Genomic DNA, 27,046 nt, shown 5'->3' on the forward strand with positions numbered 1-27,046 from the left:
CACATAATTAACAGGCTCGACCCAAGTTTGCAAACTGGCAGGCTAGGGTCCAAATCCCCCAATAAATCTGTTTTGTTTGGCACAAATTGCATTGTTAGATTTTTCTCTGAATCAGTTGCCAATGATTAAAATTTGGGAGATTTTCACAGAAAACGTCTGGATTTGGGGCTTTTCTGAAGACTCAGACAGCACCCCCCCCCACACACACACACACACACTGGGCCCAGAGTCCCGTGTGTTGTCAATCAGCCAAAGCTGAGTGGTGCTGTCCCCTGCAGGTGAGGCCCTGTCTCCCACTGCCCAGCCTGCCCCAGGCCTTCAGCCCATGACATACCTGCTGGTCTCCGGCTCGAGGTCAGCTGGAGGGGGACCTGATGGGCCCAGAGCCTGTCACATAGAGGGCGCTTAAAGTGTATCTGGACAAGTATCATTCCCATGAGTCTCAATGTAGCAGGCCCGTGTCACAAGGACCCTCAGTGCCAAGATGGTCTTGACTGGGGAAGGGTGGCAAGTCGTGCCTGAGTTATGTCTTCTTGGGGACCCCAGTTCCCCTCTTCTTTACCACCCAGCACCCATTAGAAGACAGACCTGTTCTCCTCCAGCTTCCTTCTCCCATCTCCCCGCTGTCCAGGGCTCCCCTCTCCTCTGTAGCAGTTCTGGAGACCCACATGCAAGGACATCCAAACGCCCATCCCTGAGCTCCAGAGAAAGCCACCTGTGCCCCACACCACACCAGCAGGACCAGCGGCCACGGGTCCAGTTCATCTCGTGCGGACAAGGCCTATTTCATATTTTGTTAAAAGCTGTTCCAAAAAAATCATCTGAAACCACCTTTAAAATCCCTCTCTCCTCTTCCCTGACTGTTCCATTGCTTAAAAATGGCTTAACCAATTTGGGTTATTTTTAGAAAAATGCCTGGCTTGTTGGCTGACAACCTGTATTCTAAATTTCAACCTGATATGGAAAAGACAGAGTTTATAAACCTCTGGGGGTGGGGGAAAGAAGAAGAAGAAATACATAAAACATCGCTTTAGAATGGAAATCATCTAAAACTGACTGGTGAGTCCTGGCCGGTGGGGCGTCACCGGGCACCAGCTGCCAGCTTGGGGTTTCAAGGATGTAGAGTGGAATTTGTTCTTCAGGCTCCCACCCGTAGCACTGGGAGAAATGTAGCATCCTGTGGACTGAGAGGGGCAGAGCAGACAGACAGCACAGGTTTGAACCCTGGTTCCATCATGCTGTGTGTCCTTGAGCTGGGGAAGTACCTTCTCTGAACTCCCAGATTTGCCATTTGTGATGTGGAGATGCTAGTGGCAGACGGACACCCAGCATTGTGGACTATTGTCCTGATGGTGCAGTGCACGACGAGAGCTCTGGAAAGAAAACTTGCACAAGCCTGAGAAGGAGTGGGCGCTGAGAGTCGCTTGCCCTAACTCCTTTCTTTTTGAGTAGTTCTGAACAGTGTTATTAAGGTGTAACTCACGCGAAATTCACCTGCTGTACATGGACAGTGCCAGTGTGGTTAGGGTGTTTACGGAAACCATCATCACAGTTCCCTTTTGGGGTGTCTCCATCACCCTAAAAGATCTTTTTGTCAATCTACTACAGTTCTTTTCCAAACCCACTCCCAGCCCCTGGCAGCCACGGATCTGCTTCCTATCTCTATGGATTTGCCGTTTCCGGTTATCTCATGCAGTTGGACCCTGCAGCCTGTGGCTTCTGAGCCAGTTTCTTCTCTGGGCATCATGCCTCCAAGGCTCACCCGTGTGGCCACAGGGACGCGTGTTTTGTGCTTTGTAGTGCTACATACTATTCCAGTGCGTGTGTTGGCCACACTTTGTCTTCTTCGGCAGTTGGACATTCGGGTTGTTTCCACTCCTGGGCCGTCGTGAATGGTGCTGCTGCAAGCATTCTTGTGCAGACCTCTGTGCAAACATGTCTCCTTTCTCTTGGGCAGAGGGGTGGAATGGCCTGGTGCTGAGGCAGATTTGTGTTTATCTTGTGAAGAAACCGCCACACTGGTTCCCCAGGGGCTGTGCCCTTCCCCACCCCACCCCCACCCCCCTCCCCGGAGCCCCTCCACGTGCTCAGCAGTGTCTCCCTGGAGATCTGAGTGTGCGTCTGTGATCCCTGGCTCAGTCAGGGCTGGGATGGGCATTGTGGGAGCCACGGGGACTTAAAGAGATGAACAGTATGTGGGCAGGCACGGGACAAAGCCACACGTTCCCTAGATGTCCCAAGGCAGTGCTGTTCTGTGGAACTTGAGCAGTCAGCAGTGCACATCTGAACTGTCCAACAGGCTGCCACCAACACTGTACTGTGGCTTGTTTGGCCAAGGGACTGATTTCATGTAAATTGGCTTGTTCTTTCTTTGAGACACGCTCTCGCTGTTGCCCATTCAGGTCTTGAGCTCCTGGGCTCCAACGATCTCCTGCCTCAGCCTCCCTAGGAGCTAGGGCTCTAGGGGTGCCCCACTCCCCAGCTCGCGTGGGCTCACTTAGAAGTCCTAAATGTCGTTGACCACAGGAGGCTCCTGGCAGCTTTACTGGACAGTGCCATTATGGAAGCTCAAGGTCAGTGCTGGGCATGTTCTGCACCTGCAAGAGTCTCTGCAGATGGGTCAGAGTTCCACTGTCAAATCAGACCAGTGGGACAAATGTGGGCTCTGGGCCACGGAGCTCCATGTGCCCGGGAAGTTGGAGTCTGGACTCTGTTCCAGGGAGGAGCATGCCATGGAGTCATGGGAAGAGCACATGTGGCCCCTGGAACTAGGGGACCCAGGTTCAAATCTTACTAAGTCTATGATCCAGGAAAAGAGACCTGTCCCCTCTGAGCCTCAGTTTCCTCATCTGAAAAACCAGAAGTAAAAACCTCACTCTTGAAAGACTGCGGTGAGACTGAGGACAATGACACGTGTTCTCTAGCCCCGGGTTGCTGTGAGGGGCAGAAATGGGATGATCCCCCTCCTGACTGTCATGAAGGGTCTCAGCCACCCCCATAACCAGGGCCAGGAGAACAAGAGCAGAAGCGTGGTGCATGTACTTGGTCATAGTTTTACTGGATATTGGAGCCACCAGCCTTAAGACCCAGAGTCCTGGGGGTGAGCTGTCCATTGCTGTGCTCTGGCTGGTGACGCAGGACAGCCATGTAGAAAAGCAGCTGGACAAAGGGTCTGAGCTGGTGATGCTGGTGGCCTCGGGAAGCCCAGCAAGGCCTCAGGCAGCAATCTGGCCTCCGGAATGGGAGCAGCAGGACCCTGTCTGGGATGGGGGCGGGCGCCCTAAGGCCTCCGACCAGGTAAGAGGTCAGAGCGCCTCTCAAGTCCAGCTTTACACAGGAGGCAAGGGAAGCTGGAGCAGCATCTCCAGTGGTGACTGGCCTTAGGGAAGGGAAGGGCTTCTAGTTCCTCAGACCGGTGCTGGGGAGAGGATGGCGCTGTCCTCAGGTGCCCACCATGGTCTGCCTCGTGTGAGAGCAGAGGCGGCTCCAGGGCTTCTTCATGGCAAGAGCCCCAGTCGGGCGTGGAGTGTGCTCTTTGTTGGGGCCGGGACCCATAGGTGAGGTTTGCTTGAGGAAGATGGGCCCCGAAGGGCCTGGCCTCACGGGCTGGTACTGCTCTTAGGGCCTGAGCACCAGGCTGTGCTAACATCTGGGCCACACTGCCCGCTCCAGGCCTGTTTGGGGGGATACATTGGCTCCATCTCGTTCATCCCAAGTTCCCCTCCCTTTTTCATTCCACCTCTCTTGTGCTTTCTTTTCTACCTCTGGACCCCTTTTCTGTTTTTACATAATTGTTATTTTTCTTTTATTTGTGTGAGGCGTCTTCTAGTTATCAGAATCTTTTCGCATTCATTATTCTCCTTCAATATGTAAAGAAACGCAGTGAGGCAGACATTTATTCAGAATGCCTATTGAGCATCACCCAGGCCTGGAGCCAGAGGTGAACAAAGCCACTGAAAGTCATGCCTTCCTGGAGCTTCTGGGCTTTTGAAAATGGTGATGGATGCTCTGTGGTAAAGAGGAAGGAGCAGGGTGAGTCTGCTTCAGAGCTGAGGGTGGATCCAGAGCAGGGAGCTCCCCCACAGAGGAGGTGCAGAGTTGTGGGGCCAGAGAGGGCCTGCAGGCAGGGGAGCTGCGTGTTCAAATGTCCTGGGGTGGGAAAGAGGCGGCCTTTGGGGAGGCTCAGGAATAGTGGTGACTGGGGTACATGGGGTTGGGGAGAGGGGTCTTCAGTAAGGCCGGAGCTGTGAGCAATGGCCAGATCCTATGGGTCCCAGCGAGGAGTCTGATTTAATCTAAGACCTAAGCAAATACATCACAGAAGAGTTTCAAGCCAGGGAAAGATGAGCTGATTCACGTCTGAGCAGCTCACTCCCGTCTGCCACTCAAGCTGGGCGCCAAGAGAAGGAGGAGGCCCCGGAAATAGCCTGGGCGGCGGGTGGTGGCAGCTTGGACAAAGGCGGCAGTGGGGCGGTTGTTATTTCTAGACAGTTAGCGGTATTTAAGAGAGTGGCTGGGGTTTGCTTGGTATTACTACTGTCCTCGCACTACAGGTGGGGAGACTGAGGCTCAGAGAGGTATAACAACTAGCCCCGGGGTCAGAGCTGCTAGCAGGCGTGGCCCGCGAGATCCAGGCCCAGGCCTGCCCTGCTGCTGGACTCCCAGCGCCATGCACCCTTCTCTACCCGACTCCTGGGAGGCTCAGCCTGACGTCCAGCCTTCATCGTCCAGCCAAAATGACACCCACAAAGCATTATCCCCATTTTGCAGATCAGGAAACTGAGGCTCAGGCACGAGGATCTCCCAGCTCAAGAGTACCAGAGGCAGGATTTGACCCCAGCCTGCGCTTCTAATCTTTCGTCTGGGTCCAGTGCCAGAAGGCGAAGCTGCCGTGTCCTCCTCTGGGCTCTGGAGGAAGGAAGTAGGTGAGCAGGCAGGAGGAGGAGGGGGCCCGGCCGTCAGGCAGGCCTGGGCCACGCTCAGGTGTCCATCAGTCAGTTGGTGCAGTAAGGACCCGGCCTGTCCAGACTCCAGGGCATTGTGTCTGGGTCCCTTCGCAAGTGTGTCTGGGTTTGACCGTGCGTATCTCTGTGTCCATGTGCCAGTGTCTGTGTATTTCTTTGTGTGTGTGTGTGTGTGTGTGTGTGTGTCCGCGCGCACGCACGCTGGGCTGGAACCAGGGCCTCGCACATGGTACGCAGGCCCCATCACCCAGCCCCAGCCCCAGCCCATGTATTTTTGTCCCATGTGTTTCTGTGTGTATTTCTGTCTCGTGTGTATATATATATATATCTGTGTGTGTGCTCCTGGGTGCATTTACATGTCTGTATATGTATCTTTTTCTTGTATGTGTTTCTGTGTATGCTCATATGTCTCGTGCTGTCTGCGTGGATGTGTTTGTATCTCTGGGAGTCTGTGTGTCCATGTGTATTGACGTCTGTGTATGCGTCTGTCTGTACACATCTATGTGTCCCCACGCTCGAGGAGAAGGCCCAGGAAGGGTCTCCTGTGGGCTGCTCTCGGATGCTGGGTGTAACCTTTAGTTCTTAGTCCCCGTGATGGACACAGGGCGTGTTCCTGGTGGCCGGGGCCGGGCCAGCTTTCTGGTATGGAAGCCTCCTGGCATCTGGGGAGGGAGGGCGTTTAGAGGGAGACTCTGGCCGTTGATCCTGGATGTGGCTTTCTGTGGGTCAGGGAGGGCAGCGACGCCCCTTCTTGTGGTGAGTCCAGGCCTCACCTTTGAATTGCCCTGCGGGGACACCCCGTCCATGGTTGTATCCAGTGTGCCAAAGCAGTAGGGCACACTGGCCCTTGGGGTCTTGTGTGGTTTCAGTAATTAAAGTCGACTGGGTGAAAATTTCATGTTAATGTTGATGATAAACGTTTTAATAAAATAGAGGTAGGTAAAGAAGGATGATTCTTTTCTTAAAGAAGCCAGAGTGGGGGTGTAACTTCGTGGTGGGGGTGTAACTCTATGGTGGGGTTTGCTTGGTTCCATCCCCAGCACTGCAGAAAGGAAAGGTCGTCTTTATGCTGGCCTCTCCCACCCCTGCAAGAAGTGCACGGGACCCTGGGCAGCTTCAAGGGGTCCTGGCTGTGCTCTGCACGGGCACCACCCACTGGACGCCACCTTACGGAGGTGTGAGGGGAGGCCGGGACGGAGTCTTGCTGTGGGTGATCTGAAGAGCAGAGTCTGAGGGACTCAGGTGACCCCTCCTGGGTGCTGGGAAATGACTCCTGACCCTGAGAGAACAATCAGGCCACGTGTGTGATTGTCTGCAGCCAGCTTCAGGTGGGCCCTAGGGTGTCCTTGGGGGTCAGGGACAACAGCGGAATGGGAGGGCGCTTCATCTGCCCCCTGGTTCTCTCTTCGTCCTTAGCAGCCCCACTGAATATTTTCCTTTAAAATGGTTCCTAGTGGGCTGGGGTTGTGGCTCTGTGGTAGAGCGCTCGCCTAGCACTGCAAGGCCCTGGGTTCGATCCTCAGCACCACATATAAGTAAATAAATAAAGGTCAATCAAGAACTAAAAAAATGGTTCCTAGTACCAGGTGGGATGGCGCTGATGGTGTGATCCCACAGAATGGGGAGACTGAGGCAGGAGGATTGCAAATGGGAGGCCAGCCTCCCCAACATGGTGGAGTAGCACCCAGCCAGGCAAGCTCACGACCCCGCTCCACATCCTCCTGTCCGTGCACTTGGGGCTGTGACATGATTCTGGGAGACTTTTTCCCTGGCCACAGAAGGCATTGTTAGGACCACGGACCTCTGGGAAGATGAGGTGCCATCATTTAATAAGTGCCTAGTCCTGTACTGGGTGAGGGGTCACACTCATCCTAGCAGGTGCCTGGCATATAGCAGAGGCTCAGTGGGCAGCTGCTGGGTGGATCAGTACTTGACAGAGGAAGGCAGGGAGCTGTGGGCCAACTTCTAACTGCCCCAAACACACTAGCCCTAAGAGGGGGCCTGAAGGTGTCCCCGTCCCTACCTGGCACCCTCAAAGTAGGGACTATTTAGTGTTCTTGGTGCTGTGGGGCATTAAATTCTGAGAGTCCCAAAATATGAAGCATCAATCAAGGGCAGGAGGAGGTGATCTGGGGCGCCCCTGTTCTCATGGCTGGCTGCAGGAGGGCTAGGCATTTGATTGGTGTTCTGTCTCACAAACAGCCACCTTGCTGGATGTGGTGGCACACTCCTGTAACCCCAGGGACTCAGGAGGCTGAGGCAGGAGGATTACAAGTTCAGAGCCAGCCTCAGCAACCTTGTGAGACCCTCAGCAATTTAATGAGAACCTGTCTATAAAGAAACAATGAAAATAAAAAGAGTGAGATGGTAAAGTCCCCCTGGGTTCAATCCCCAGCACTGGGGAGGGGAAGGACAGCCACCTCAGGATCCCGCCTGCAGGGGATCTGGCACCAAGAGGAGCAACTGCTGAGGGAGTGGGTGGAGACCCAGGGTTGACTGCTCCGTCCTTCATCTGTTCATGCATTCAGCAAGTATTGAGCACCTAGTATACACTGGACATTAAGGATACACAGTGATCCTCGTTGGGTTGACAATAGGGGAGGGGGCAGTAGAGAGAGATCATAAACAAATGGAGGAGTGACTACATAACTGTCAGTGACGATTGCTAGGGAGAAAAGTAAGCAGAAAAAGGGGCCAGGTGAAGTAGAGAGGGGGTGTGCGCTCTTTTAAATAGGAGGATGGGACAGGCTTTTTGGAGGCTGTGATGTAAGAGCTGAGACTCGAAGGTGGGAAGACCCATGTGGAATTCTGAGGGGGTGCATTTCAGGTAGAGGGGAGAACCAGCGCAAAGGGCCAGGGGCAGTAATGTGCTTGATGTCTTCAAGAACCAGCCAGGACCCCGTGCAAGGGAAGTAAGCAGAGATGAACTTGTGGGCTCTTGACTCTAAGGCAGGTGGGAGCCAGGGGAGGGTTTTAAGCAGAGAAGGGGCAGGATGTGACAGGTTTAACAGGATCTCTGTGGCTGCCAGCTGGCAAAGGGACTGTGGGAGGGTGATGGCCAAAACAGGAGCCCAGAAAGCAGGTTCCTGTGGTCCCCAAGGGAGCAATATCAGGACCTGGCCCAGGGTAGCAGCAGTAGAGAGGCTTAGAAGTTGTTGGTTGAGGCTGACGTGATCTGCTGATGTGTGTCAGCCTGACACCCAGAGCGGAGTGGGCAGCTGCCCCCATGGACCCTGGGATCTCAGGGCTGATAGTAGTCCCAGAGCTCCTGATACTGCCCAGGCCCTTCCACAGCCCACCCCTGTAGGCCACTGGCCTCTCATCCTGCTGGCACCCCCAGTGGAGGCGAGGTGACCCTACCTTATGGTGTCGAAGCTGGAAGCCGCAGCCTGTGGAGAGCTAGGCAGCCACTTCAGGCATCCTGCTCTGCCCGCATTGGCACCGGGGTTTTCTGAACATGGGGGCATGGGAGTGGCTCGGAGGGCCTGAGTGGCTGCAGTGTTAGTCTCTGCTCCCTGCAGGAGGTCCTGGGTCTGTCTTGTCCTTGGCAACACTGCGGGCACCTGAGAAACCATCGTTGAGTGAGGGGGCGGATGGTGGATAGACAGATGGACCAGCCCAGCCACCCTCCTAGGTCTTCAGGCCACATGAGCCCTCCTTCGGGACCGAGAAGTTAGGGAAGGCTCCCCTGTCAGTGTCTGAAGAGTTGCTCCAGGAAGCCCAGAAGGGAGAGGCAAACGGCATGAGCGCGGGCCCTGATTCCACTCCCCATGCCCCAGCCGGTGACTGGACGAGTGGCTGTGGGTATCAGGTGTCACATGGCACCTGCATAGGACAGCTCATTTGCTCCCTCAACAGAAGCTTCTGGGAGAGTCCACCGTGCTCCCAGCACTGCTGGGAGAGCTAAGTAACTTGCGTGGGTCAGTCAGCGTGGGCCTGGTGCGGGGCAGGTGTGTGGGTGACCCTCCCTGGAAGTGTGCTAAAAAGGCGTCCCAGCACACTCCCAAGCCTTGAGGTCGGGATGTGTCCCCTCAATGGGTGTGAACTGTCCGTCACCCACTGCTGGAGAGCAGTGCGGCCAGCTTGGCTGGGAACCCTCTGGAAGGCACTGCCCCTGCCCCGGCCTCAGATAATTGGCCCAATACATCTTGGCTTTGGGAATTTACATACGGCGCCGAGTGATGGATGGCTGTGGTAACCCCGGCTGTCTCTCAGCCCAGCTCAGCTATCCATCTTGGCGGCTGCAGAGCCATCCGTCTTGTCTGTCTCCTTGCTCGTGGCAGGCCAGCATGTGCCCTCCACCCCAGGTCGTCCCCCAGGCCCTCTTAGAACCACCCTTCGGGCCCCTCTGCAGGCAACACTTGAGCCTGACCCACCACACCTAGAGCCGCGCCTTGCCCTGGACACACCCCAAACCCTGCACAGCCCTGAGCGGCACTGACCTGAGGTGCAGGTGGACACTTGGCTGCCCCATAGTCCCATCCCACTTCTGCCTCAAGGAGCGCCTCGCACTTATTCCCACCAGCATTCACCACAAGTGCTTCTGAACGTCTGTCATCACCAGACATTGAACTAGAAGCTGAGTAAGACCAAGTCCCCCGCCTTGAGAGACCAGCATTCCACTGGAGGTGGCTGCCACTCTGAAGACCCTGGACGCCACCTGCTAAGCACCCCACCCACTCAAACTGCCATCCCCACTTCACAGATGCAGAAACGGAAGCTGAGTTGGAGGCTGAGCTGCTGGTCAGGTCACCTCCGCCAACCTTTTACAAAGACAGCAATGCTTTGTTTGCATTCTCCTCTTGTCTTAATGGCCACCATCTGTTTATGCCACAGGATTTCATAGTGACACAGTTTTCTCTTCAAATACAGCTATTTAGGTCCGGGATGAGGTGTCATTATACAAAGGTCAAGAACAGGTGAACCTTAACTGTGATGCTGGGATCAAACACTGGTTACTGTTAGGAACACAGGGAACCTGAGCGTTCCCAGCATTCCATCTTGAGCCGAGCAGCAGTCACATGGGTGTAAAAATTCACCAAACTTGACATTGAACTCAAAGTTATGCATATCTCAAAAAGAAAACACTAGGACTCAATTTGAAGATAAATATTAAAGTGGATAGTAATTCAGGTAGAAAACCATGGCAAAATGTATGCAGAGGGTTGTGCGTCCAAGTTTGGGAACCAGGATCCTGTGGCTCTTGTGTTCCAAGGGTCCCTGCCAGACCCTGTGGGACCTCGGGCTACCCATGCAGCCACAGAGCGCCTTCCTCCCGGCCCCTGCCTCTTCCTGCACACTTGGTCCTGGGTGTGGCCTGATTCCAGCTTCCTCCCTCTCTCTGCACATTGGCCCAAGCCTCAGCTGCATCTATCATCTGCTTCAAGCTCATTAAAATTATTTCTTTTTAGTTGCAAATGGGCTGTTTATGATGATCATTATTTGAATGGTCTGCGCCGGGCTCCGGGCTGTCTGTCTGCTGCTGATGGCCGGTTAATCAGATGAGTCTCCTCCCAGCCTGGGCCCGGCCCAAAGTCTGGGGCTGTGTTAATCACGGCTCCCCTTGGGCTGGGGGGCGGGGCAGCTGGGAGAGGATCAAGTGCTGCTAGGAGAGGCCCTGCTGGCTGGCCATGTGGCTGTCCGCTCTCATGTCTCTAAAACTCGACTTCAGACCAGGGCTGGTTTGTGTTTATAATAGAATTTTTTTTCTGTTTTCGTTTAAATAAATATAGTGCCATGAGCTTTTTTTATTTTAAGTGTGTTTATTTTAAAAGACTCTTGTCAATCCTGTCGCTGGCCCTCTTGCTTTGTTGATGTTCAGATATCTGTGTCTTCTTAGGGTGGACTGGAGTCACTCTTCATGGCTTCTCTTGGCGACCTTCTGTCCGACTTCCATTTTTGTTTTGGGTTTTTTGTTTGCTTGGGTTTTTTGTTTTTTTTTTTGTAGGGGGCGGCTCTGACCTGTAACGCCCAGAACTCTTGGAATCACTGATCTAGTGGGGTGTTTGGCGAGCTCTTGGCATCTCTAAGATTGCTATATGCCAGCATTTACTGGACACTTGCAACTGTGCGTGACACTTACACAGTTATATCACATCGTTTAAAACAAGGTCCTTAGTGCCTCCAGCGAATGGAGAAGTGCAGCAGAAGAGCAAGGCTTCAAAATCTGCCTTGATGATCCTCCACACAGGTCATCCTCACCTCAGTTGTTAGAATTGGCTGTCATGTATAACCGAGCCCCTGCTTGAATTGGCTTTCAGGCATGTTAACATGTGTGTCACATGAAATGGCGTCTGTTCTCTTAGTGTGGTGCCTGGTACATATAAGTGCTCGATAAGTAGTAGTTGTGATGATGATGATTATTATTTACCACGATTATTATTATTGGTGTTGGTTTTGTTCACCATGGGAATGTGGTGAGAATTCAGGATTGAAGGGTAAACATAGATTAGTCAAAGTTGAGGGAGAATATGTCCATCGTGACATCATTTACTCAAAGGCCAGGGCAGGGGTGCCAGTGTTCCTCTGCCTGGCTTGGGCATGGCAGACACCTGCCTATCAGAGCTGTATCCCCAGCAGCCCTGAAGGCACAGGCAGAAGGAGCCAGGCACAATGACTGGGTAGAGCGGATCGGCAGTTGGACTTACCTGCCCTGAGATTTCCAGGTTTGATGTCTGTGATGAGGACTCTCAGTCCATCCCCGACCAGCTCTGTAGGGTGCTGGGATATGGAGAGGTGCAGTGTCCCCAAGATAAGAAGCTGGTGTTGGACCATAAGATTCCAAAACCAAGCGAGGTAACCCCAGGTCCAGTTGCTTCTCCAGAAGCAGTGTAAAAATAACATCTTTGTCTCTAAAAGAAATGAGAGAAACCCAAGGAAAACCTCTGTGAATGCTCTGCTGCCACTCAAATTGACCATGGTGTTCCAGTCCTTTCTTTCCTGCCAAGTGAGATTCCGTCCACCTGGCTGCACCAACTGTTGGGTTTTGTCAACCTTGATCTCTTGTTACAAACATAGATCTCCCCAGTCACTTGATATTTTGGTTGTGGTCAGCTGTGCTTTCTTTATTGGAAAACTATGATTAGTTTTAAATGATGACAAGCCAGAAGTACCCCCCCCCCGCCGCCGCCCCATGACACCTTGTCTCACCTGGCTCAGAATTTCCCAAGGCTCTGGGCCAAAAGTCACCACGCATGTGTGCCCCGTGTTCCTGCAGGCCCTGGCTCAGCACCTTGGAGAGCGCTGGCCCCAGCCTCCGTCCCAACAGCTGCTTTCTGCCCCGGCTTTCCTGTCTAGCCTCACGATTCCCATGGGGCTAGACATTTCCCTGGAACAGAAATTCCTCCCTGGATTTCTTCAAAGGCTCTGTGGGCCAGAGACTGTTGCCCCAGGCTGGAATACCAGGTTTATGAAGCTCTGGTGAGCTGCCATGGAGCAGATCCTCCAACTCTCAAACATGATATAAGACAATTACCATGCATTTCGTCTCTTAGAGGGAAAAGGATTTGCAGCGGGTTAATAGTACTTTTATTTCATTATCTAATGGTAAAAGTGTTTCATTGTGTGTGCAAGATGAATGTGTATTAGCGATGACAAATGGGGTCTTTCAACGCGGTGCCGGGCCTCATCATACATATGTTAGATTAAAGAGTTCACCCTGGAAATACACTCCCGCATCTGCGTGTGTGTTTTTAATAAATCTGATTGCAGAAATTTATTGCACCACCGGATTTAGGAAATTATGGGGCTTGATTGCTGCAAATATAATCGGGTGATATATACAGAAATGCTTCTCGAGTTATGGTCCAGAAAAAAAGCCCATCTCAGGCTGGTGCCAGAAAGCAGCAGACCACATAAACAGAGCATTTCTTGAATTATGCAAATGAAATCCATGACAACTCCTGGTGAATTGTGCTCCCCCGTGAAACTGCCACCGTTACAGTGAAGAAAGCTTCGAGAAGGCGATCAAATATACATGTACAGCCGCAGACATCGTCTGACGAGCACGAGCCGCGGCGTCTTCCCTACCCTCCCTCCCTCTTATCCCTCGCTGGTACGTCCAATAAAACCCTGTCTGGCACCTTCGTGGCCCACAACAGGCGAAGCACCCCCGTCCCTCTCTGCTGAATCCAGGAGCCTTGGATGAATTATGTCTTATACTCGTGGTGAACCTTAAATGATTTACTGGAGGGTACACAAAAGGTCAGCGCGCTTCTTATTGGCGCCTTCATTTTTTTCCAAAATCTACTGAAATTAAAAAGCCATCTATATCTTAAGAGGCGTATTTATGAACCTTTAAGTGTAAGTAAGTCATAGTTGGAACCGTTCCCACCTCTGATATATGAAAGCTGTCGACGGCACTCTCACACACTATAATGTGCCCATACAATATGCCGCACTTTACTATTTTGACACGGTTTGGAGATGTTTTCTACAGTTACTGACAAGCTTATGCCATTGCTCCTTTGGAAATACAAGAGGTGGGGCAGGAGGGTGGGAAGAAATGGGGGAACAGCTCCATCCGACTTGACGGAAGATTATTGATCTGGCCCAGTTTACAATGAGAAAGAGAAAGTGGTCCTGGGTTCTATGCATGATGTTATATATGTGTGTGTGTGTGTGTATATATATATGATTTTTTTGGTTGCATACCAGTTTTGTAAATTATTCATTTGTGCCAGGAGTCAATATCTTGTCTTTACTTCAGTTTTGTAAGTTACAAAAACTTGTTCGGGAAAGCTGTTTTGTACAATGATTAAAAAGAGAAAAGAGGGGGGCATTCTATTCTTTCTCTCTTTTTTTTTAATTTTTATTTTATTTTTTATTTTTTTATTGTTCCAGAAGGAGCTTAATTCCGTCGCTTCCGAGCTGTCTGCGCGGCAGGAGGAGAGTGAACATTCTCATAAACATTTAATTGAACTCCGCCGGGAATTTAAGAAAAATGTACCTGAGGTACAGTATATTTGCTGTTATAGAATTAACTCAGTGGGAATGCAGATTTTTCTCTGTTCAAACTGTATTTTGAAAACTGTAGACATAAGTGACTAACAAGAAAAGAAGCTAATTAGCCACCAAGAAAAATTACAGCCCCCAGCCTTTCCATGATTCTGGATACCATGGTGCTCAGCGGCGCTGTCTAAAGTCAGGGCCAACTGCATCTCCCTTGAAGCTGTCATTTTCCAGGACTGCAGGAAACATCCTCCACCTCCATACCCACGTCAAGGGCTCGACCTTGACAGCAAAGACAGTTTGGCCAGAGTTCTTGGAGTTATTTTGCTTTACTGTCGGTGTTGGGGAGATGGCCGCTCTGGACGCCCCCTGCCATCTCTGGAGCTCTGCCTCCACCACCTATATATGCACCCGTCCTTCCCCACCTGCTCCCTGCAGTGACAGCCACCAGGATTCTTTAGCTCAGCTGCCATGGGGTGACCCTGAGAAAGAGTGGTCCCCAGCAATGGAAGCCACATCCCTCCACCAAGGAACGGTTCTTTGCAAGGGTGAATGTGAGAATTCTCGGCCTCCCTCTGTCAGGCTCCCCTGTTGCTTCTCAAATTAAAAAAAAAAAAAAAAAATGATGGGAACAAGCACAAATAGGAAAAATAAGGCCCCTGACTAACACTGGCAGGGATGTGGCACATCAGAGCTTTTACAGAAGCAGTCACCAGGCCAGACCCAACCGAGGGCCAACGGTATCCCCCTCTGGTCAGCAGAAGCTTAACATTCGAGCACTCTTACCTGCCCACGAGTGCTGGGTCCAGGCTAGGCCAGGGTGTGGCATCAGCTAGGATACCTGAACCCCCAGGGACTCCTGTTGCTGCCCTGCTGGTGGAGGGGGGGGCCCAGCCAGAGGGGGCCACATGGGCAGTGGGCGGAGCCTGCATTCCGCCTGGCCTCTTGGCTGTAAAATCATCTTACTCAGGTCCTCAGTGTTGTTGGTTCTTCAAGGCAAGAGAGGGGTCTGGGATTTAGATAGAACTTGTCCATGAGCAAGTCTAGCAGGGATCTCAGGTTGGAGGCCTGAGAGAGGCTGGACAAGAAGACACAGGTCTTGGTTCTAAGAGTGTCCCCAAGCCACGGCCCCAGAAAGGCCAAGTCAGGCCTTTGGCTTGACTCTGGGAACTGAGAAGCCTGAGGGATGCCAAGGTGCCCTCCTTTCCCTTTTGAACGACACATTTTAGTCTTTAAAATGATCTTCTCCCCAGACTGAGAATGATCTAACTCTGCTGTCTCTGAGAAGATGAGCTGAATCAACCCCAGACCTTCACTTTTTTTTTGTGCACATGCTGTCTCTCCCTCTCCCTCTTGTCCACTCAGACCCTCTGCCTTGTCCTCTTCTCCCCATTGCAGGGTACTTCCCTTCCTCACCACTCCCCTGCCCCGCTGTCCGTGTGGGCGCCCCCAGGTGATGAGAGAAATCCAGGCCAGGTTTTAAGCCTCTGAGTTTGACTTACATAATTTTAATACTGCATAATTATGCAATTATGTAATTAGGAATAAGTTTCCACTCCTATTATAGTCACGGCTCTGAAAATTCTCATTTTTGGAACTCCTCTCTCCTGATGGAAGAGTCGTGCCAAGGCTTATTTAAGAGCATCATCTGGCTGGTGCCAGCTCACCTGCTGCTCGTGCCTCTGCCTGGCTCCCCCCGTTAAGCAGACAAGGCAGGGGGCTTCCAGAAAGCGTCGGCCTTGGCCCGATGCCCCCTCAGATTCTGCTTCCAACAGCTCTGGGCTGTGATTCCCCTGCCCTGAATTGAGTGGGTGGTGAGAAGAGCCTGTGGGGACCTGCCTTCCGTTTCCTGCCGTGCCATCCACTTGTTATGTAACCTTGAGAGGCCAACCCTTCTTGGGCCTCTGTGTCCCCTTCTGTGGATCCCGGGGCCAGGACTGTGGCTTTAGAGTCCCCTTGTGCTGCTAACAGTCCTGAAGCGGCCCAGGAATCTCCTGCCCGCTTGTGTTTTATTTGGTCTATAAAGTCTTTCAAACTTTACGAGAAGTTGCCGATACAAATTGGCCTCCCAGTGTCTTTGAGACTGTTTGGTGGATCTTGCAGCCCGGAGGCTATATGTGTCCCAACTGGGAGCCAGAGCCAAGGCTCTGCACCCTGTTAGATAGTGCCATGTGCTCCTGCACTTCCTGCCTGGCCTCGGTGGCCATTGGGTTCCTGACCCTGACCTTCTGTCACTTAACTGTGTGTCTGAGATCAGATCCCCTGGGCTCATGGGCGCTGCTCATGTCTGACTAACATCAGTGGATCAGCAGCTTGGAGAAGCCCGGGGACAACAATCAGAGGAGGAGCACCAGGACCCCTGAGAGGCCCCTTGTCTGGGACGGAAGCAACACAACCCATTTTCTCAATTAAGAGTTGTCTCTTTACCTGACCACGGGTGTTCTGCCCTCTCCTCCTCTCCTGCCTCTGTCGCCCCCTCCAGCTCCCTCAGCTCCTCCTCCCACCAGACCTTCCTGTAGCTGTGACGAGGGTGCAGGATCCCCTGTGGACCTCAGAGGAAACCGGAGGCTTCAGGGCTGGAATTTAGAGGTGCCAAAAGCTTCCTTCTTGTACTCTGGGGAGAAGAGCCACAGGAGTCCTCCAGGGGAGCCCTTGGTGCTGGGAAACTCAACGTCACTCAAAAAGTCAAGAAATTCAGATCAGGGAATAGGAGGCACCTGGTGGCCAGAGGGCCCCCACCACCACCCTGCCAAGACAGGTCACTTCCAGAGTGTCCACCGACATTCCCGTAGCCCTGCCTCTAAGCTGGGAACTGCAGGGACTCTGGGGACCCAACTGAGATCCCAGAAACTGCACATTCCCATGAGGAAGGAGGAGTGGCCAGGAAGGGACATTCCAAGAGGCAGAGTGCAGTCTTCATGGGACAGGGAGCCTGGGGAATGGCAACCTGAAGAGGCAGCCTCTGAGGGGTTCCTCGAAGGATGAGGGTTTCTGAAGGGACTGGATGACTGGGCCCAAGTGGAGAAGCGGTGCCACCTCCAGCCCCCACTGCGGAGTGTCCTGTGGTAACCTGCCAATTATGCAGATAAGATAGTCTGCACGAAGACCATGTCGTGATCAGATGCCTATGGAAATGCCACTTCTCTCCCCCTCATCTAGAAATTCCCAATGTGCCTTATATTAAAGGCTCTGAAAAGTCCTGCAGAATAAGAACCTCTGGGAACACCAACCCTGACAACAGGGCTGGCCTGCCCACTGGTACGATGGTGAACTCTTCATTGCTCTCTTTCAGGAAATCAGAGAGATGGTGGCTCCTGTATTGAAAAGCTTCCAAGCTGAGGTAAGACCCAAGGCCAAGGCTGCCAGAGAAGTATACCCGCTCCCCTCCTGCCCTTGCTAGAGCTGCCCAAGAAGCCAGCAGCCTCTGCAGGTTCTGGAGAGTTGTCTTTTTACCTGACCACGGGTGTTCTGCCCCACCCCCAACAGTGTCCCATCCCAAGGGATGTGAGGAGCACGGGATCTGTTCTGGTTCCTGGAATTCCAGGCCTCCCTCTTTCTGGACTGCCCAACTTCCCTGGTTCTGCCATATATGAAATCTGTGATCTTGAGCAAATCCTTCGCCTTCCAGGTGTGGTTTCCCACTTTTAAATCGGGTCTGTCCTGGGAGACCTGTGCGCCCTGGGGCACTCTACTGTGCTTCCGTTCCCCAAGGCAGCCTTGCAGAGAAGTGCAGTCAGTCGCCAGCCTGCTCAGAAAGTCTTTCTGCCGGCCACTCTTGGAGGATGGAGTCCGCCGTGCTCACATTCTTTCCTGCCAACCCATCAGGCCGAGTTCTTGGACAGCAACTGAGCTGTCCTCAGCCGATCATTCCTCTGGACTTCCTGAACCCTAACCTATGAGCTTGAACCTCCTAATTTCTCCTTGTTTCTTAACGTTGTGGCCAGGGAGCCACAGGGGCCGTGCCTACTGCATCCCATCTCCACGGGGCTCCTCTCAGACTTCCTGGCAGGGCCAGGGTTGACTTTCTCTGAGTTCGCCTGAGGGGTGTATGTTAATTCTGTCGTCCACCAGGTGCCACCTGCAGCACCACGTAAGCACCCAAGGCCACGTGAAAGTAAGCGGTGGCTGGATTTAGTCAGGTGTCGCTGGTTCGCATGTTCTCAGCTCTTGGTTTCATTACCAGGCGGGCTGATGTGCTTATTTATTTATAGGGTCATCCAGTATTGATTCATTTGGTTGTGAGGTGCCTGGGCAGGAGGGAAAGAAGACAAAAACAAAAAGAAGAAATGATGTCAGGGGTGTGCTTCCTGACTTTGTGTTTTTCAAAAGACAGAGGTTCCTAGCTACCAACTCCTGGTCCCAGAAGGAGACTCAGCAGGGAGGGAGCCGATCCTGCCACCAGCCCAAAGACAGGTATTGAGCTGTCTTGAAGCCACTGTCACATTCTCAGCAGTTCCCTTTTTTGAGCCTCAGGTGCCCTATCTGTAAGATAGGAATAGCCTCTATAGGTCTTAGGGATGGACTGAGCTATAATGAACAGAAAGGGGTTAATATCACATCTGTCACTGGAAAGTTTTGAGAGAGTGAAGAACAGCCCAGGTTTGAATCCCACCTCTGCCACTTACTAGCTGTGTGACCTTAGGTGAGTTGTTTAACCTCTCTGTGCCTCCATTTCCTCATTCGTAGAATGGGTAAGGATTTACTTGTTTCATTGTGTTGTGATTGAGGAAGAACAAAGTTAATACCAAAATAGTGCCCGAGAATGCTGCCTTGGAGGTTAAAATCTGGGGCAGTTATCACTGACCTCCAAGCCAGGTTGATTGGGCCCCTGCTATAATTGGGTTGGTGCCGCCTCTTCCCTTACTAGCCGTTCAAGGCTTTTTACCCAAAAGAAGGTGACTTTCTGTCCTCATAGGATGCAAGCATGACTTAGGTCACCTTTTAAATAGTAGAAAGAGTTGGACAGGAAGACAGGCCATGTTCAGAAGACCCACAAGCAGACCGTGAAGCACAGGTGCCAATCAGCCTCAGACAGGCCTGCTTTGACTCTCAGCCTTGCTCCTTAAACTAGCTGTGTAGCCTCGGGGATGTTCCATAACCTCTCTGAACTTCAGCTTTCCTCCTCTGGCAAATGTGGCGGCTGATAAGGATTCGAAGAACTGAGCAGCTCCCAGGCAGCCAGCAGAGAGTACAGTACACAAGTGGTGCTCAATAAATACTGGTGTGGGAAAGTCCCAGTGGAGCTGAAGGGGAAGACAAAGCAGACGCTTGTTTCCAAAACCCACGTGGCCTGTCGAGCAGACACTGTTTTAATAGCTGGGCATCTTCAAAGAACTCTGTTAATTTCCTTAAGAGGGCTTTCCATCGTTCCTTTAATGTACCAAAAAGACTACATTTGTCTGGAATTTTATTCCCGAAACCCCGGCTCTCCTCATGATGTATTGACTAAGCCATTGCGCCTGCCTCTTCCCTCCCCATGCCCAGGGGAGGAAAGGCCACCAGAGAAAGAAAGGTGTTAATAACCAGCCTCTTCCCGGCTCAGAGCAGGCTGCGCGCGCGCCTGGCTGTTTATAATCCAAGTATGATTTTCATGTTAACATTTTTAATGAGGCCCAGCTAGGTGCTTCTCCCTCGCCCTGCGCCGGGGCCTGGGTGGGAGCTGTGGGTTCCCACATGGGCATCAGTCACCTCCCGGTATTATGCCCTGGGGCAAGCACTGTCTGGAGTCCCATAAACCAGCCCACAAAAGCCACCATGGCCCATCATCCCACCTCCATCCCTGACACGACCTCTGGTTGAAGGGCACCAGGGTCAAGTTCATCTCTGAACTTCAAGCCACAGCCCTGGCATATGCAGGATCTAGGCACCTTTCATCTCACATGCTTGTAGTGTGTGGGTCTCTCGCTCCCTCCCTCTCCCCTCTCCCCCTCTCTCCCTCTCCCAGTCTCTCTCTCCCCCCCTCCCCCCCCCTTGGCCAGGGGAGGGGGTGGAGAGGAAGTGAATTCGCCCTGCTGTGAATCAGGGAAGGTCTTTCTGCCTTGATTGCTTAAAGGACAATTGTGATTTCCCCTGCTCAGGGAAACAAAGACAGCCAGAGAAGGTGGCTTAATGGAGACAGCTTGAAATGGCCAAAGTTTGAATATCCTTGCGTACAGAGAAAAGAGCAAGACGAAAGCCCCGCTAATTACAAAAGTTGCTTTATGAAAGATAATTCAAAGCAATAATTTAGCAAACATAATCAAGTCGCACAGATGGGGCTGTTGATGGATGGATTGCAACATGCAATTAGCAGTTCTCGCAGTTACATATCATTAACCCTCCGAGCACAAAAATTATTTTCTCATTATTAGTTGAAAAGGTAAAATTAAGCTGACTAGACAGTAAAGGAACAAACTACAATTAATTACCTTCATTTATTACAGTCATTATTTTAAACTTATTTTTACTTGGAAAGAGAGATGAAAACATCTAAATTAAAAGTTTTGTTATGCTAAATCTGAGGTGAGACTTTTCCATGGAGCATGTGAACCGGCCCTGTCTGGGGAGACCCCAGGTCTCTGCCAGGAAATTTTTCTCTGCCGCCTCCTTGATGGAAAACACGTTGGTTGGACTGGAACAGAGATGTTCACCTGTGCCTGAAGGAAACACAGCATCTAGGCTGACCTGGCCTCTGACCCCTGGGCAGGTGGGAGAGTAGGAGTGAGCCTGCTGTCTGAGTCCCACTCAGTGATGATCTGGTGTGACCTTGGCAGGTTGCTTTGTGTCTCTGAGCCTGTAAGTAGGGGCAGCTGCTGGGGTTGCCTGAGAGTCAGACATGAGTAGCCATGAGCTTTCCAAACCCGGTTTGCCTGGTTGTCCAGGGCTGAGAGTGTCCTCCCAGGCCCCCGCAGGAGGATCGGCGATACCCCAGGACTTCCCAGAGAAGATGGGCCCTTCTCCTGGGCCCGCTGCCAGGTGTTCCACGTGTGCAGCACCACCGGGAGGCCTGTGCAACATCCACAGACAGCGAGACCTGCCCCTGCCCTCAGGGGCCATCTCTGGGGCTGAGTCCCTGTGGCTGAACCTGTGTCCAGCAGTCCTGTCGCCGAACTCACCTTCTCACTTCAGCCCCACGGTGGGCGCAGTGACGTCCCCGTCCTGTGCACGTCTGGGTGTGTGCTTGAGCTCCCCATCGAGGCCTCGAGTCAGGGCCTTAGTCCTCTGGCCTGGGCCTCCTCTGACCAGTGGCGCATGGCAGACATGCTGCGTGCCGGGCTGAGCGCCTCACCTGCTAGAGAGGCCCAGCCCACGACCTGAGGAGGAGAAGGGCCAGGAGCCACATGGAACACCCTGCCCTGTGGAACTGTCACCACCTGGCTACCCGAGGACAACCACGGAGCTGAGCCCCATCTGCAGAACTGTGAGAAACCATAACTGGTTGTTTGGAGTGGCTCCGTTGGGGATGCTGGTCACCACGTACATCAGCAGGCCCTGATCTGCAGCGGGCAGCCTCCCCCTCCCTCCGCCTTTTGGCAGGTTTTAGCCTCGCCAGGACGCTCTCCAAAGCCAGGCCTTAGTCCTCATCCTTGTGATGGACTACAGGCTTCTCAGAGGGTCAGTGACAGTGCCACCAGGGAGCCATCACTACCCAGGCTCCGCCTCAGGCCTGGCCTTGCCCCCGGGAGCACCAAGGTTCTGTGGCTCCCGGGCCCCCCCCATGTCTTATGGGATGGGTGGTCCCAGCCCCCTGGAGGCTAAAGGGCGATGAGGGCAGAGGCCCCACTGACCCAGGGGCAGGGGCAGCATCAGGATGGGGAGGAGCGAGAGATGGCATCTCCCATCTCCTGGGTGGGTTGGCGAGCACAAGGCACGGTGGCCAGCTGATGGCTCCAGCCTGGGTGGACGTGTGTGATGAGCAAGTGGCTCAGTCCTCAGCAGACATGCTGACCCTGGTGGAGTCTGCTCCTGTGCCGGCTGAAGCGGCCGTGGCTGGTCTGTGGCTCCCACCCTCTGCTCTGCCGGGGAAGAGCTGTGTGGGCTTGAGCAGGTGGCTGTCCCTCTCAGCCTGTTTCATGACCATGACGGGGATGACACTGGCATGTCTCCTCCTCTGTTGAAGAGAAGAGGCAAGGATGAGAGGCACTGCTGAGTGCTCAACAGATGTCACCAGCTGGTGTCCCCACCTGAGTTACCAGTTGCCTGGAGCCTGGGAAATGGGTGCTGTGCTCACAGGCGGAACCACAGTGCCGTGGCCATTTCCTCTCGTCCACTAGGAAGGATGACTCCCGCCTCCAGGGTGCTTTCCCCGTGGTGGGCTTTATTCTTGGGCTTTTCAGGCATCACCTCATTGAGTCCTTCCACTGCCCCTATGAAGTGGGCATTATTACTGTTTCCATTTAAAGGCATGCGTAGAGGCCCAGAGAGGTCAACTAGTTTGCCCAGGGTCACACAGCTAGGGAGCAAATGAGCTGGGATGGAAGCCCCAGCCCATCTGGTTCCAGAGCTGATACCTGTCTGTTACTCCTCCTCCCAGGGAGGGGATGGGCACTGGTCAGCTTTTAGAGCCATTTCTCCCCCAGCCCTGCCAGCTGGTTAGGACCATGTGTGGGAACCCCACTTATAAAGGGCTGGCCATACCAGTGCTGTGAATGCTGGAGAACAGCCAGTTGAGGGACGAGAGAGTGACGAGATCAAAGGCAGGTGCAAGAGGAGACCCCTCTGTGGGAGAGCCCCCGGGCAGGTGCAGAGAGGAGGGACTTGGGTGGCAACCAAGGGTGTGTCCTATAGGGTGGGGGGGGCTCAGGTGGAAGTGATCTTGGTTTGAGGATGCCCTCCACTCCCTGCTCAGGTGGTCTGGCTGCAAGAAGAGATGCAGATGCCCTGGGCTCTTGTCCTGGGTTGGGACCCCACTTTGACACCCACTACTGCCTGGGAGGGAAGAGCAGGAAGCCCTGGGTGTCTCTGGAACAGCAGGGCTGGGAAGGAGGTACCTGTGACCCTTCAGGTCCTGGCTCTGGGTGGAGCCGTGAGCAGGCCGGTACTCCGGAGGGGGCTTATGCCCCTGATTAGCAACCAGAGTGGCCCCGTCACAGCTAAGCCGGAGCCCGTCCCTCTGCCCTGATCTATCATGGCTCCCACTTTATCTAGTCGTGCCCCAAAGTCCCAAGTGATCTGGTGCCTGTGACCTTTAGACAAATGCACAAGGACAAAATTAGGCCCCAGGCTTCCTGGATGAGCAGGGGTCAAGGGACACCAGTGATTGACGGGCTCTGAGCTGGATGGGAGGTGGGGCTGTCAGGGAGGGCTTTCCTGTCCCTGTTCACCAGGTGGGGACGGTAAAGGGAAGACTGTCCCAGGCAAGGGGGCAGCAAGTGCCACCACCTGAGGAGGACGAGCCAGGCTCAGGCTGCTGGCAGAGGGCAGTGGCCTTGAGCCTCCCCTAAGGGCTCTCCCTCCTCTGGGGCCCACGTCCCTCTGGTTCTCTCCCTGCCCCAGGCTCAGGCCTGGCACCTGATGGACACAGTCATCTCCTCTCTAGACCTCAGCTTCCTCATCAGGGGTGACCACAGAGCCTCCCCACAGAGACACCACCAGCATCATGCAAGAGGCCCACGGTGGGCTTGCGACCCAAACCCTTCTGGACCCTTCTCTAGGGCAGTGGCTGCCCTGGTTCCGGGCGCAGCTGCTTAGTAAGGGACAACAGGGGGCGACTCCAGGCTCCGTTATGCCCTTCAGAAGGTGGCACTGACAGCATCCTGGTGTTTGCCTGTTCTGTCACCCCTTGGTCTAGCAGGTCTGATCGGCTGCCAGGATCTGGCAGGTGGACGTGGGCAGGAGCCCAACTCCGTCCAGTGGGGGTGGGGGGCAGGCAGACTGTCTGGCTGGGCGAGGTCTGCAGGCAAGGGCCTGGGACATGCGGACCACGGGAAGTCACGAGCCCCCTCGTCCTCAACCAGGGGCGCCCCTGGCAGGCTGTTCGGGGGCCTGGGGTGCAGGAGGGGCTGAGGACGTGTGCTCTGGCTTGGACGCCAGACTGGAGGTTCTCGTGCTGGCCGCTGCAGGGCTGGAGGGGACCTCGTCCCTCAGCCAGGGCAGCACCCCACACTGCGTCTGGGTGAACAGGATCCCCAGGGAGGCCCACTGCGCACGGGGAGGTGACACCCACCGGGGTATGCACAGCCAGCCCGGGCCTCGTCACATGGTAAGGCGAACAGGGCGCTGCTTGCAGCCAAGTTGACGCAGCGAGGAGCTTCGCCCTCCCTGGGCCCCAGCTCGAGCGTCTGCCCGCGCCCTCCTTTTTTTTTTTTCTTCTCAGTGCTGGGGTTGGAACCCAGGGCCTTGTGCTCTGAGGCACGTCCCTGGCCCCCACGCCCCCTCCTCTTGGATGACACAGTGACGTGACTGGTGTGCGTCTCCTGGGCTGCCCATAACCATGTCTTGTCCTGCAGAGCCTGGCTGCAGCTTGGGTGGAAGTCACCAGAGCCTGAGCCTCCTCCGGGATTTAATGCTGAGACCTACCCCCGCGTCACCGGACCTGTCACACACTGTTACAACCAAACCAAGAGCCAGCAGCCGTCCTCTCCCTTCATATCATATGCCTTATAAAGTAAATTATTAATGCTTTTCCCCCAGTTAAGCAGTTATTTGCAGTTGTTCCGGGTATTTCTCATTAGAAATAACATCATCTAAAGAACGATATTGATTGATTTTTTTAATCTTGGAATCATGGACGTGAACCACATATTTATATGACATTCCCTTTAACTAGAATTCTCATGCTTTATTTTTATATTATTGATCTTTTTGACACGAATTGCTTTTTGGCCTTGTGCGAGTGTTGTAAGCTTTCCGCCTGCAGAGGAATGGCTGGCCGGGAAGAGTGATCGCTCCAGCCGCGTGGCACTACCGTCCCCACGTTTAACAACAATTAGTCAGCGCTGACGCTGGGGCAGACTTTCGGGTATGAAAATTTACAAGCCTTTTAATGGACTGCAGTATGGCAGGCCCAGCGAGCGGGCCATCGGTGGGAGACAAGGCCGTGGGCGCACGTCCATCCTGGGCTCTGTGGTCTGCTGTTTCCTGGGCAGGGCGGGGCGGGGCCGGCTGGACAGTGTGGCCACGACAGCCCATGACTGTAGCAGGGTTTGGAGCTACGCGATCATCTGCTCAGTGGGTGATGCTGAGTGCCTGCTCTGTGCCAGGTGTGGCATGACAGGGAGCAGAGTCCTAGTGAGCCCGGCACCGGGTGGGATAGAAGGGACACAAGCCCAGAGTCGCGCACACCTGGGTGTGAATGGCCTCTGTGCCCCTGGCCAGGTGAACCTGTCTCCCTGTCTGTCAGATGCGGGTGAGAAGGGTGGGGTTGGTTGCTCAGTGTGTCTCCTGGTGACTTATGGACACTCCCCTCTTCCCTCCTTGTGGGCGGTAACCCTGTGGCCCAGGCTCAGGCTGGCTTCCTCCTCACACCCCCTCTGGCTCCCACCAGCTCGGTCCTGTTAGAAAGTCAGCCGGGCAGCCAGCGGGGGCCCAGCAGGGACGTGGCGTCCCTCTCCAGTGGCTCCCCAGACACACACTCCCTGCTTCCTTCTTGTTCCCACCGAGACCTTCGTTCAGCAACATATATTTGGTACCTGCTGTATGCCAGCATGGTAGTGATCACCTGCGGTTACAGTTCCTGTCCTCAGGGCGTTCACAGCCCCACAGGAGAGACAGACACACACTCACACAAGGCCTGGGTGTCAGCCTGGGCAAGCCTAAACCCGCCCTCCCATTCCTTCTTTCTGACAACATTTCTTAAGCTCCTGCTATGTGCAGAGCCTTTGATGGGCACTAGGGATACAGCAGAAAACAAGACAGCCATGGCCCTGTCCTGGGGAGATTGGGGGACAGCGAGGGACATGCATACAGTGTTATGCACACAAGGTATTGGAGGGCAGTGTGGTGTGGTGGTTAGGAGCAGGTGTCTGTAGCTAGACTTTCAGGCCACGTGGGTAGAGAAGAGCCCAAATCAGGTCACTTCTCCTCCGGGCTCAGGCTCCTGTTCTGTGAAAGGGGTTCTTGTATCATCCACCTCATTATCCTGGGGGCGTGAGTGTGCGGAGCCGGTGATTGCCCAGCTGCAGAGGCTTCCAACAGGCCAGAGTGGCCGGTGCTCTTGGTCTGGCGTGAGGCTTGGGTGTCAGGCGTTTTCAACTTCGTGGGTGATTCTAATGTCTAAAGTTGGCCACCTTAACCACGTGTGAGCTATAGCTAGCTCTTTAGCGTTGACATGTTCACATTGCTGTGCCTCCGTCACCCCCATCATCTCCAGGGCCCTCTGCGTCTTGCAAAACTGAAACTCCAAATGCTTTCATCGCCGGTGCCACATTCCCCTCCCTGGCTCGGGAGCCCCCATTTCACTTCCACTCGCTAAGACTCGTTGCTCTGCATGGAAGCCAGCGGTGGCCGACCTGTGACTGTCTTATTTCACTCAGCATAATGACCTCAGTTTCATCCACGTTCCTCTTCCTTTATTTACATCTTTATTTTTCGAAGTACTGGGGATTAAACCTGGGACTTAGCAGGTGCTAGGCAAGCGGTCTGCCACAGAGCTCACCCAGCCTTGGGCTTTTTATTTTGACACAGGGTCTTGCCAAGTGGCTCAGGCCGGCCTCAGACCTGTGAGCCTCCTGCCTCAGCTCCTGAGTAGCTGGGATTACAGGTTTGAGCCACCACACCCAACTATGGTACCTTTATGTTTAATATATATCTGTGGTGCTGAGGATCGAACCCAGTGCCTCCCACATACACAGGCAAGAGCTCTACCGCGGAGCCCCAGCCCAGCCCTGCCTACACATCTTCCCAGGCTGTCTCCCCACCACTTTGGAGGTCTTATGGCAGGACCTGTGAGGCCCCAAAGCCGAGAGGATTTATGGTCTGGCCTCTTGCCAGAATGTTTGCTGGCCTCTGCTATTAGGGGTGCTCCAGGAGAGACTGAATCGCCACCTCCATCCATCCATCCATTCATCCACCTGCTCAGCAGGTGTGTGCAGAGCCGCTCCTGAATGCAGGCAGGTTTCGGGCACAGGAACCCAGAGGACAGCCCCTCCCAGAGCTGGCGCCTATGGGGAGACAAACATCATCCTTCCTTTCCATCTCTCCCCCGCCCCCCCCCC

At 53.7% G+C, this 27,046-nt stretch overlaps 1 protein-coding gene across 4 annotated transcripts in view; it reads left to right on the forward strand.

Moving 5' to 3' along the window:
• Positions 1–27,046, forward strand: part of Cux2 (cut like homeobox 2) — a 195,226-nt gene that overhangs the window by 95,379 nt on the left and 72,801 nt on the right. For 2 of the 4 annotated variants that reach the window (XM_048785596.1, XM_048785598.1), the window contains exons 1-4: positions 4,526–4,925; positions 13,806–13,916; positions 17,206–17,253; positions 18,243–18,326. In XM_048785596.1, coding sequence (XP_048641553.1) covers positions 17,218–17,253; positions 18,243–18,326 — 120 coding nt within the window. In that variant the 5' untranslated portion in view covers positions 4,526–4,925; positions 13,806–13,916; positions 17,206–17,217. Of the gene's footprint in view, positions 1–4,525; positions 4,926–13,805; positions 13,917–17,205; positions 17,254–18,242; positions 18,327–27,046 lie in introns of those variants that run through there. The other 2 variants (XM_048785597.1, XM_048785599.1) reach the window with 2 other exon arrangements.

Source organism: Marmota marmota, unplaced genomic scaffold (genome assembly GCF_001458135.2).
Source record: "Marmota marmota marmota unplaced genomic scaffold, marMar, whole genome shotgun sequence".
In the NCBI taxonomy this organism is placed as follows: Eukaryota; Metazoa; Chordata; class Mammalia; order Rodentia; family Sciuridae; genus Marmota; species Marmota marmota.